This window comes from Sceloporus undulatus, chromosome 2 (assembly GCF_019175285.1).
Source record: "Sceloporus undulatus isolate JIND9_A2432 ecotype Alabama chromosome 2, SceUnd_v1.1, whole genome shotgun sequence".
NCBI classification, from domain to species: domain Eukaryota; kingdom Metazoa; phylum Chordata; class Lepidosauria; order Squamata; family Phrynosomatidae; genus Sceloporus; species Sceloporus undulatus.
This window is the reverse complement of record NC_056523.1, coordinates 30,679,014-30,691,838: the sequence shown is the minus strand read 5'-3', so window position 1 is coordinate 30,691,838 and position 12,825 is coordinate 30,679,014. Positions and strand designations below refer to the sequence as shown.

Below are 12,825 nucleotides of genomic sequence, written 5' to 3'. Positions count from 1 at the left end.
AAGATGTGTTCAGGGGAGGCTTGTCTTTGACTTCCACTGAGGCTGAGAGAGTATGACTTGCCCAAGGTCACCCAGGGGGTTTCCATGGCTGAGTGGGGCTTTGAACCCTGGTCTCCAGAGTCATGATCCAATACTCAAAACACTGTTTCACACTGGCTTGCAGAGTGTGTTTCAGTAATCTAGTTATAGTGACGTGTTTGGATTACAATTTATTTGGAGAGTGTGTTACAGTAATCCAAATAGGATGTATTCAAGGCTCTATAGTCAGATCCAACATCTCCAGGAATGAGTGCAGGGGGAACACTAGTACCGGTGCAAATGTACTCCTAGCTACTGCTGAAACCTGGACATCCAGGCTCTCATTTGTGTCCAGGAGTACACTCAAGCTATGATCCTGAAATTTCTTCAGCACAGGCTGAATTCCTATCTATTGACAAGCCTTTTGACTTACCAGGAGAACTTGTGTCTTGTCTGGATTTAGTATTAATGTGTTTATTTTCATCCAATCCATTGCTGACAGTAAACATGGTTTAATACTTAGACAGCTTCCTGGAATTAAATAGAAAGGTGAGGTAAAGTTGGATATCTTCAGCATACTGGTGACACCAAGCCACCAGTCCCCAAGTATCCTTTCCCAAGGCTTTCATGTGGATTTTGAGTAGCATAAAGAATAAAGCAAGTAATGAGGCCAACGGCCAGGTGTCAAACATTGACATTTCCCAGCGCTTCCTTCTGAATTTCCCCTTCAAAGAAGGACCAGAACCACTGTAAAACAGTGCCCCCAAGTTACACGCCAGAGAGGCAGCCCAGATGGTACTGAAAGAGGTTCAACAGAACCAGGGACACATCCCCTGTCCAGTTTGCTGCAAAGGTCATCAACCAAGCTAACCAAAACTATCTCTGTCTGATAGGCAAGTTGCAATCTGAAGCCAGATTAAAATGGATCTAGATAATCTATCTCATTCAGGAATCGCTAGAGCTGGGAGGCCACCACACATTCTTGCCCCCCATAAAGGGTATTGAAAACTAGCCCGTAATTCTCCAGAATGGCTGTCTTTAAGAGCCAGGAAGGGCACAGGTCCATGATGGCTCTCACCTATCCAAGAGACCTGTCCACACCCTCAAGCTGCACACATTGAATAATGTATATAAATGAAATAAATAGTCCCATTTCACAAAAGCAGCAAAAAGGCTTGCTATTAAAGAACAACAAATTTATTCTGGTATTCACTTCATTGGGAATCCATCTGGTGCAGTGAAACACTAGTACATGAACACTTATGTCATAACTGTGGTAGGGGCTGAACAGACCACCTCTAAGGGGTGGCCTGCAGCCACCTCTTTCTTCGCCAGATCGGGGCCATGGCAACCACACACTGTGCCCCTGATCTGGCTTTTCTGCTCATTTTTGCACTGCAGAAAGGGCACAATAGCCACTGGCACCACAGCTTTTTGGCACTTCTTTGGCGCTGCATCATCTCGGTCTTCTGAATAAGAGGCATTGCTCACCACTTGAGACAGGGGTTGCTAGATCTCAGATACTGTGCTTGTCTGAAGTAGGCATCACATTTGTGGAATTCACTTTTATATGAGGCCCATGAAAATCCATTATTTTGTCCCCCAAACCCTGCCCTTAATTTACACATGACGTTGATTTATATAATCCAGTGTATATGGTATTTTTAAAATATGTGTCTTGTTGCAGCAGCTGCTGCTACGGCTGCTATTCCATTGGCATGGCATGTTGTTCAGGAAACTATTGGGCCATGCATGATCTTTCTTTATCATAAAATTTCTACTCACTGTAATATAATCAAGAATGAGATCTGGAATAATCTTAGGTTATTTTCATGAAATGTCACTTCAATCATTTCTTACATTTTCTGTGCATGAAAATCATGAGAAAGGGCACACCAACAAATAATATACTCTTTTCTTCCAATTTTCTATATGGTGTTTTAGACCAAAGCGTACTATTATGACATCAGTCATGAAAGAAGGCCTTGAAGTGAGAGGCAACCTCTTGGGTTTGCATTTTGTTTACAAAAAAATCCCCACTTGATCTCTATTTTTATTATTATTATTAACCTTTATTTATGAAGTGCTGTAAATTTACACAGCGCTGTACATGCAATCTTTTCAGTTAGATGGTTCCCTGCCCTTGGGCTGAGGGCGTGTGAGAAGGAAGAAAGAACAAATTTGAAATGGATAAAATCAGCCCACTCTTTGGACTTTCTCCAAAGACGTTCAGCCGCTCTAGAGCAGGAGCGGAGAAACTTAATGTTGGGGGTAAGCCAGGGCTGAGGTCTAGTCTTAGAGGAAGAAGTGCGTACAGAGACAGGGGCAAAATGGTCAAGAGTTGAGGAAAGAGTGGAGTTAAAGAAAGACATAGCTGAATCAGCAGAATCCCCGAGATTTAGGCAGAGAGATGAAACCAGGGTCAGACCAAGATGGTTGAGTCAACAGATTGAAGATCAAGAAAATGGCGTTGAATAGTATGGTGAGGAGGAGGAGTATAAGTAAGAGAAAGGAGATAAATGATGATAGTGGAAAGTCAAGTGCCAGGTAGTCAGAAATGGCACAGTTTGCAGCAAGAACTAGGTCAAGACAATGACCAAGAGAATGAGTTGAAGAGTTGGAATGTGGTTGGAGGCCAAAAGAAGCTAGCAGAGAGTTAAAGTGAGATGTTGTAGGGTTATTGGAATCGTCAACGTGGATATTGAAGTCACCTAGGATCAGAGTGGGGACTGAATCTGAAAGAAAGAATGTCAGCCATGATTCAAAGTCTGAGAGAAACTGGGTGGCAGAGCCAGGAGGGCGATAAATAACTGCGACCCGGAGCTGTAGAGGAGAAAAGAGTTTAATAGGATGAAACTCAAAAGAAGAGAAGTGATAGCTGGGGGGAAAAGATAGAACTTGAAATTGGCAGGAGTTAGATAGCAAGATACCAACCCCTCCTCCTCGACCCTCAGGACGACTAGTGTGGGTGATGGAGAGACCACCAAAAGAAAGGGGAGCGGAGGTAGCAGTATCATGGGCTGGGAGCCAGGTTTCGGTGAGAGCGAGGAGGTTAAAGGATTTAGAGAGAAAAAGGTCATGAATTGCTGTTGCTTTAGGGGCAGCAGAGCGGCAGTTCCAGAGGGAACAGAGGAAGGGAAGCAGGGAGACAGGGAGAGGCCGGATGGGGATCAGGTTAGGAGAGATGTGTGGAGCCATGGGAAGGATGGGGTTCACAGAGAAAAGAAAGAGGTGTAGCTGGCTCTCTTTCAGAGGTGGTAAAGGAGTTTGAGGGCTTTACAATTAAAGGTCAACAACAACAATAACAATAATAACAAAAACAATAATAATATAGCCAGCTCAGTCCTTCTGGGGACGAGCCCGATGCAAGCAGGAAGTTCTTCCAGGGAGCACCGGTTATACTTGTCCTTCTTCCTGTGGAGAATTCTGGGACCAGCAGGAGAGTGAGATGGAGCCAGGTGCCTTCTGAGGAGGGGAGCAGTAATCCCCTAAGAAGCTGATTCTTGGAGTTACTGTATTTTCTGGCATATAAGACTACTTTTTAACCCAGGAAAATCTTCTCAAAAGTTGGGGGTTGTCTTATACGCCGGGGGTCGTCTGATACGGCAGGTGTTGAAACTTCTGAGCCGGACTGGAGAATCTGTGGTCGCCGCATATGGTGGGGGAACCTCAAAAACAGCTGTGGGGTATGGAAAAAAGAGCCTTGTTTGCAATACCGCTCTATAGTCTTGGAGACAGGGAGGGCTTGGGCAGGTAGGGAGAGCTGACCAATCCAAGCAGGCTTTGTATACAATAAGTTTTCCTGCTAAATATCTGCATGTCATAAGCCTTTGAATTAAAATTACCATATTGAAATCAAATCTGATTTTTTTTTTTTTAAATTTTATTTGGTGTGCATTGGAAGAGGAGTAGTCTTATACGGCGAGTATATCTCAAACTCTATATTTTAACTGGAAAAGTTGGGGGTAGTCTTATATGCCCAGTCGTCTTATACGCCGGAAAATATGGTAATTTACTACAGAATGCATGGGCAAGGCTGTATTGAACAACTAGCAGTAGTTGCATAGTCAGTAATTTTAACAGACTATCAAGTGATAATATAAATTTAGTGTTTGCTTGAAAAAACAGAATCTTAGTGAACTAAGCTAGTTTAACCTGTTTAACTTAGCTACACGTGGCTAAACTACAGATAGGACACATTTGAGCTGTTCTGAATATTACATCTTATGTCTGACCTTTTGGCAAATTATTCTTTTCAACCAATTGTATGTGAGTTTATTACATTAACTAAACATCCAGAACATTCTGACATGCTTTGTATTACAACTTCTGCTACCAGGCACAGTAAAATCCCACTGTTTTTCAAATGAAAAAGCAAGTTGCAAAAAAATGGCACTGGTTAGAAAAAGCGGAGCTCAGGGAAAACCTGTGCCTCCTTTGGCAAGTTTCACATCTCCTCATGGAGACACGCCTCACATGTAACAATCCTGGTGTAGAGTTGCCAAATATCAGAGCTTGACCCCGAGTCTTCAGTTTTCATGCATCGTCTCCAGGAAGGGGACAAGAGTGCAAATTCTCCAGTTTAGGTGGGCTCAGCTGTTGACAAGTGGAAAGGGCTATGTATAAGTCTCTAGCTCAGCTAGTAGAAGAGCAGCTTGTTATAATTTGAAAGATTTCATTGGTCTGTTGCTGCAATGTACAAAGACTCTCTGGAGGAGCAGGTGCCTGTGTATTTACTAATTAACATCATCTTTTCTTCCTGATAGTTTTGGCGCCAGGATTCACCCTCTACTCTGCATCTACTGTCTAGATAGCAGCATGTAGAGTTGGATGACAAGTCCTAAGCAATGGTGGCAAATGTGTAACATTTAATGGCATCCCAGGAGCTGTCCCAAGGTCTCAGGGTTTGGTCTGGTATGAAGAGAAAGCCTAGCAAGCCTGGTTGATGTCTGCCAGTCACAGCTCAGGGAATGATGTGGGGGGCCTTTGGAAGAGAAAGGGAAAATATGAATCTTGCCAGACAGAAAATAGATACAGGGAGGATGGCATAGAGATAGGAGAAAGCTGTACTAGAGACAGGCCAGCCAGGTGGGGGAAGAACTGAATAGGGGGATTACTCACAACAACAAACTAATATTTGCGGCTGAGCATACATTCAGCAGGTAGCTGACTCTCTGATAATGTACCTTATTCTTAGGCTGTTGGCAGTGATCTCAGTTTGTTTTATTCAATTTGCTTTGTATTTTGGCTTGTGCAATGTACCCCCCCCCAAAAAAAATCCAATGGTTGCTACAAAAGGTAGTAGGAGAAGGAGTGAGATGTGTTTGTGTGTTAATACAGTGGGCCCTTGGTATCTGCTGTGGTTTGGTTCCGTGGATACTAAAAAATATGAATGCTGAATTACCATTAAATACAGTGGCGTGGTACAATGGTGTCCCTTATATAAAATTTGCTTTTTGGAATTTATATCTTTTTGGAACATTTTCAAGCCGTGGAGGGTTGAATCCATGGATAAAGAATCCATGGATACGAAGGACTGACTGTATGAAGTTGTACAGTACCCATGTATTAGCAACCTTCATCCCTATTAAAGTACACTGGGTAAATGTTTGCTTTACTTATTTGTTTTCACATAGAGAATTTGTCACCTGGCTGACTGTAGTTCTCTGAGGCATCTACAGTACAGAATTAATGCAGTTTGACAGCACTTTAACTGCTATGGCCCAATGCTATCCAGTTCTGGGATTTTTGTAGTTTTGTGAGATATTTAACCTTCTTTGTCAGAGAGCTCTGGTACCACAACAAACTGCAAATCCCAGAATTCTCAATACCACTTGCTAAAATGGAAATCCCGGGATTCCATAGGAAGATGCCATGGTAATTGAAGTGGGAAATAGTGCTATAATTATGTAGCATGAAAGGGTCCCAAGCCTCTGTCCAGTACTGAAGTTTAAACTTTTTATTATTTTTCTTATTTGTGGTTTGTTTTTTTAAATTTTGATGTATTGTTATGTATTTTTAACCATCTTTTACTGTTTAATTTTATAGTTGGGAGGGAGGGTTGGGTCAGGTTCTTGTGGGGCTTGTTGTTTTTATTGTTGTATATTGTATTAACTTTGCTGTTACCCGCCTTGATCCTCAAAGTGGAGAGCTGGGATATAAATAATAATAATAATAATAATAATAATAATAATAATAATAATAATAATTATTATTATTATTATTTAAAAAAGACCTCACAAAAAATAAGAAGGGCATCTGTCCCTTCATTTATTTCTTTAATTTTTTCACTAACTGCATTGCTGCTGCCACATGCTCCTCAACTTCTCTCTTTCTTTAATCTTGGTTTTTACAGTGTAGCAAAACTTGTGGCGAAGGGTCCAGATACCGTAAAGTGATATGTGTGGATCAAAATATGCAAGAAGCTGACAGTCTTCATTGTGATCCAAGTGAAAGGCCAGCTGATGTTGAGACCTGCAACTTACCACCCTGTGAATATATCTGGATTACCGGGGATTGGTCAGAGGTAGGTGTGTTGTTTGCCAAGGTCCACAGCCCTGTAAGTGGTTCACTGCTAGTCCTTGGAGCATTTTTCTGCTCTTGCTCTCTCTTCTTGTTTAATTTTCTCTCCAAGCATATAAATAGTGACAAGATTGAGGCAACAGTGTAGCATATTCCACTTGCCTTTGCAGTTCCCATTCGATTACTTTGTGGAATAGGCAGAAGTGATGGGCATTGGGATGCAGCTGACAGAAACCAGATTTTGGGAGAAAGTGAAGGGAGAGATGGTGGTGGTGGTGGTTTTGTGGGCAGCCCATAAACATGGAGGAAGCAATTGCTCAAAGGTAAAATCCAAGCCATATAGACCAAGTAGGCATTCATTTTCACAGTTTTGAAGCTTAGAGATAAAGTAATTGAAGAGGGCCCCATCTATTACATTATAATTCCCTGCTCTTTGTATGTATCTGCACCCTCTCTCTGAAGAGATCACCTAGCCTTAATGTACTGAAACAGAATAATAACCGAGTTGGATAACACACCAAATAGGTAAGATAACCTTTCTGCACACAGACAAGATTTCAATGGTCTTAGTTCTCAGTAGAGAGCTGCATGGCATAGTCATTTGAGTGTTGTGCTAAAACTCTGGAAACCAGGGTTTGATTCCCTGCTTGGCAATGAAACCCATTGGGTGACCTTGGGGAAGTCACATGCTTCCAGCCTCAGGAGAAGGAAATGGCAAACTCCCTCTGAACAAAACGTGGCAAGAAAACCCTATGATAGGTTCACCTTAGGGTCACCATGAGTCAGAAATGACTTGAAGGCACACAACAACAACAACAACAATGTTCTCAGTAGTCTCATCTTGGATGGAAAGGGTAGAAATTTTTTTAGAAGCTGGCTATATTTATATGATTGCAGGTGTTGCTCATAATATTTACACATTCAGATAGTTTCAGTCAGAGACAGAGCTACAGAGCCTCTCCTTTTAGTGCTAGCAGTATTTTTCCTCTATTCTTAACTTGATTCAAACTAGTATTTGCACTTTATGTTATTGGGAAATGAGAATCAAGAGATTCTATCAGAGATCCATGTTTGACTGGAAATACTTGGCTCCTTGGCTGTGAAAATTATCATAAAACAGACAAGAAAGCATTTGCAGAAATCTAGGTAGCATTACTGGGTGGACTTCATTTCTAGGCCTCTCGGAAACATGACTCTCCTTAACAGTCAAAAAGTGTAAAAGTCAAAAAGGGCAGTGGAAAAGTCTGGAATGAGGAAGGACATACAAAAATAAGGAACAAAATACATGTAGTTCTGTTTTTCTTTTAATTCCTCCTGTTTACTACTGATTTGGTACTGTTTAAATGCTTGCATCAGGTTGTATCTAATGCATCTAGGGATGCCATAACCCGGCTGCAGGCGGGGCAATCCCGCTTTTGGCAGTGCTGGCACGGTTCCGGTCCGGTTTCGTGCCAAAAGCAGGACTGCAACGCCTGCGGCCACCTCTGCCCCCATGCGTGCCTTCTTTATGGCCGTGGCTGCTCATGCAGCTGGCCGGCCACCCACTTCCGCGTCTGCCTCCTCCTTCTCCTCTGCCCCCTGCGCGCTCCCTCTGGCCAGCCAGCCACCCGCCTCCACCTCCTTCTCCTGCCTCCTCTTCCCCCACGCATCCCCCTGGCCTTTCAGGGCCACGCGCGATCAGCTGGCCACCCACCTCCTCCTCTGCCGCCTCCTCCTCCTCCTCCTCGGCGACCCTGGCCCTGGCCGTGCGCTGGTCTCAAATGGGAGCTGGCCCCTTAAGGAGGCAGAGCCTCAGAAGAAGAGGAGGAGGAGGAGCGAAGGACGACGACTCTGGGCCAGAGGGAGGGCAAAGGGCTCTTGTTGCCAATCTGGTGATTTTCACACCAAAATGGGTACTTTTCAGAGCCTTTGGTGTGATTTTGGTGGTTGGTTTTAATGGTAATTTTGAGAGTTGAATAAGTTCCAATTATTTTTATTCAGTTACGTTTTTATGTGCCATTTAAATTCCAGGTACTTTTCAGGGATTTGACTGAATATTTGGGGGATATATTTGGGGGGGGGGGTTGTGAGTTTTGGGCCAAACGTTTGGGGAATTATCTTCAAGGCTTGTTGGCAACACTCTTTGTCTTTGGCGCGAATTACAAAGCTTCCTCTTTGTAATTCGCAGGAGCAGCAGAAGGGGAGGGTGAATGGCCATTTCAGGCCTCCCTTAGTTTTCATTCTACATTTAATGTAGATTTTTAATGTATTTTCTTTTTATTGTATATTGTATTGTATTTGTACTTGTTTGCTATGTTGTGCACTGCCCTGATTGTAAGAAGGGCGGTATAAAAATAAAACTTTTATTATTATTATTATTATTATTATTATTCTTTTTTTCAGGGCAGGCCTGTTTAAGAGAGTCAGTGTGGTTTGAATGTATTTATTTTTTATTATTTTTGGTTAATTTTTATTATTTAAAATATCCAAGTCTCCCTTATTTTTATTTTATTTTTTTGTTATTTTTAGTCTTAATAATATCCAAGTTTCCTTTATTTTTTATTTTATTTTTTGTTATTTTTAGTCTTAATAATTGCCAAGATTCCCTTGTTTTTTATTTTATTTTTTAACAATGTTTTAACAATGAAAGTGATGATGATGAGGATGGTGATGTTGATATCAATCAGCTTCTGAGGCATGCGCATGCTCTTTCTGAAGGCGAGACAGTGTCACCTTCCAAAGTGTGTTTTTGGTGTATTTTTTGTGATTTCCCTTGACCAAGTAGACACTTCTAAGAAGTACAGTTGGCACAAGAAACCTGAAATGGCAAATCCACTTCTAGTGAAACCACCTTGACATGTTCAATATGCATAGCCATGTTAAACCATGCTAAGTGTTAAACCCAAGGGGTTTGGTTATGGAATAAGCCTCTGAAGTATGCAAGAGGCCATGTTAAATAAACCATGTTCAATGGTCAAATGTGCTGTTGTGCATGTTTTGGAATGGGAGGAGGGGTGTTTGGCCAGAAAGGGAAGTACATTTCTGCCATCTGTCTAGGAATAATGCCAAAATGTCCTCCATATTGATCATGCCTAAGAAACATGCATTTATAGTAACATTTTTTTTAAATCATCAAATTTTTTTGCGTGTCCTCCATTTTTAAAAAATGTGTCCTACGTTTGAAAATGTTGTCCTACATTTGTCCTACATTTGTCCTGGTTTGGAGGTCCTGACTTATGGCAACCCTAAATGCATCCTTATGTGAGTGATTCCTTGCTTAACCTTAGTGCAGGGGCAGGTGGATACAGGTCTGTTCCCACACTCCATGACCAGAATGATTAGGAAGCTACAGCCACATCATTCCCAACTACCAGTTCTTCTATTTGCATAAACTTTATGCTCTGCCAGCACTAAACAAGATCTTGGCTTATGTGTTAGAATCCCACTGAATAGTAGGCCAAAAGCAAGTGTCTACAGATTATATTAAGGCTTGGCATTAAAAATACAGTGAAGGAATACTCGGAAGCTGCAAGTAGTGCAGAACATGGCAGCACGGCTGGTCACTGGCGTTTCCAGGACCAGCCATATAACACCGGTGCTTAAAGACCTCCATTGGCTGCCTATTCGCTTCCGAGCTCAATATAAGGCGTTGGTTATCACCTATAAAGCCCTAAATGGCTTGGGCCCAGGATTCCTGAAGGACCGTCTCTCCCCGTACATTCCGCCTCGCACCCTCAGAACATCTGGGCAGCAACTCCTGAAGGTGCCTGGGGCAAGGTTGGCCGTTACGGCCAGAAGATCCTTTTCCACAGCTGCCCCAGCCCTTTGGAACATGCTGCCCATAGAGCTCCGCTCATCCACCACCCTGGCCCAATTTAGGAAGGGACTCAAAACCTTCCTATTTAATCAGGCATTCCCCGACTAAACATCCTATGGGCCTCCCTCCTCACTCGTGGCCGTGAGGTTGGGCTAAGGGGTTTTTATTGTTTTTATGAAGAGATGATGTTGTTTTTAACCTGTTTTATATTGTATTTGCTGCACTAAGGTGCATTTGTAAGCCGCCCTGATCTATTTGGAAGGGCGGGGTATAAATAAAATTTTATTATTATTATTATTATTATTAACAGTGTTGAAGAGATGCAGAGTGCCTTCCCTTTGCCACCAAACAAGTTCAGCCTCTCCCTCCCCACAAGTTAATAACATAAATGGAATTATTTCCTATAAAACATAAGACCATGTTTCCTCCAGGTCTCTTTCTGAAAATTAAACATGGCCTCTCACTTCTCTGTTATGTCTCTTGCAACTAGAGAACACACAATCTCTTAGAATTTCCATACCGGGTTTTCTGAACTCACATCCATCAGTTCTGTACAATTTAAACACTCCCTTTTAGCCAGAAATATAAGGCTTATGTCTTGCAAATGGATGTGGGGAATGAAGCTGTGAAGGTGCCAAGCTGTGGTTCTATTGGGACCTAGAGAACATAGGTCCAAGGCCCCAGAGACTGGGGAAGAAGTTTAAACAAGAGCACTAATACGGGGGTAGCCATCAAAATCCTTTTTTCAAAAATGTCTTTATTAGAGCAACTACTCTTCTGTGGCACAAAGCTGTAGGGACCCATACCTGTCATGTTCATTACCCTGCTTACTTCCTCAGGTATTCTGGGAATGATGCTCTTGTACATGACTTTCTAGAACAGGGGTTTTCATCCTTTGATTCTCCAGCTGTTTTGTACTTCCAACTACTAGAAGTTTCCACCAGCATGGCGAATGATGCTGGATTCTGGGAGGAGAAGTCCAAAACATCTGAAGGTTGAGAACCAGTGGTCTCAAACATCATATCATAGTAATCAGCCTAAACATGTATATAGGTATGTTTTTGAAAAAGAGCAGTGGCAGTTCTTGCTGCTCCCAGTATTGCTACCACACTGCAATCTGATCAGGGAAAGGCCAACTAATTGGTGCTGCAGGAAGAGAACAAAAGCCTCATTTTTCCTGCTAAAGAGACTGTGAAGTGTGGTGACACCAACTTTAAGTGAAAGTTGGTGTGAAAAGTTTTCATACAAGAAAGGAGGCACCCATTTGTCCCTTTCCTATCACCTAGTAAATTAAGGAGCAGGAGAAAAGAACAACTCCATTTTCCTTTCTTTCTCCCAGGTTTTCTCCATTTCTCTCACTCTTTAATGTAGTGAGAGCAAGCAGCCAGAGCAGTGGGGTGGGATGAGAAACAGCAGTGTAAGCCCCACAGGGCATCTTGCCCAAGGTCCACTCAGGCTTGGCATTGCCACTGAAAGCTGGTATAAACAGAAAGCTTTGAAAAGCCCACAGTCTTCTTATAGCTGCTCATTATAATTACATTCATGCCCATCAAGGTGCCTGTATTTGTTGGCTTTGCCCAAGAGCATTTTTCCCAAAGGGCTCATAAAAGCACAAGATTTCAGGACAGCCTGTCTCCCTGCCACTTCTTCTCTTTCTTTTATATTTCTTTCCTCTTTTCTCTCTCTCTCCACACACTCCAATCTGCATTTTATTCATGGTTAACTGAGAAGTCTGTACCCTAATTTGAGCATATCTGCTTGCAGGTTAAGTCTAATAATAGCAAGGTAACAATTAGCTTCTTGTGTTTTGTATTCCAAATATGTGTCCATAGTTGGCCCTGTTGTTGCAGAGAGGTGTGTGGTCCTGTTGTTCTAAGAAATGAAAAATCAATAAGACCCTGGAGTAGGGGAGAAAAGATTTAAGAAATCAGCTGACAAGTAAAAATAACAATTTGTTCTCATAAATGTGAGGCTTGGATTCATATGTTTTGAACAAATTTGAGCTGGCATTTCTTCCCCACAACAATGAACATACCTGTCAAGAGAAATCAGCTGCTTTCCAATGTCACCAGATCTGAACACAGGGAGAAACAGACCAATCCTGGCTTGTTCCTTCTGCATCCAATGAAGAAACATTTCACACCTGGAAGGAAAACAACAGCACTATTGCTGACCTAGCAGAAAAGGGAAAACTGAGGCGCAGAAGAGAACTAAATCATTAAAAACAGAGGCAATGCATTCATGTTATAGTCCCAAAAATAGGGTTGAGAAAATCTAGCTGGCCATTAGGCATTTGCATGAGCTCATTGATTTCCCCCATGTTCTAAATATAGATTATTGGAGAAAATGGTGTTAATTTGTATGTATTCAAATGGGGGTAGCTGGCAGTATTTCTGCACTGTAGTTGTTATGTGCCTTCAGGTTAACAGTAGCTTATTATTATTATTATTATTATTATTATTATTATTATTATTATTATTATTATTATT

The 12,825-nt window shown here is 42.0% G+C and overlaps 1 protein-coding gene across 6 annotated transcripts in view; it reads left to right on the top strand.

Moving 5' to 3' along the window:
• ADAMTS9 (ADAM metallopeptidase with thrombospondin type 1 motif 9) overlaps positions 1 to 12,825 on the top strand; it is a 179,550-nt gene that overhangs the window by 147,419 nt on the left and 19,306 nt on the right. For all 6 annotated transcript variants that reach the window (XR_006101997.1, XM_042449998.1, XM_042449999.1 and 3 more), the window contains one exon: positions 6,374 to 6,544. Coding sequence is in view for 5 of the 6 variants with exons in the window: in XM_042449998.1 (XP_042305932.1) it covers positions 6,374 to 6,544 (171 nt within the window). In the remaining variant the exon portion in view is untranslated. The remainder of the gene's footprint in view (positions 1 to 6,373; positions 6,545 to 12,825) is intronic.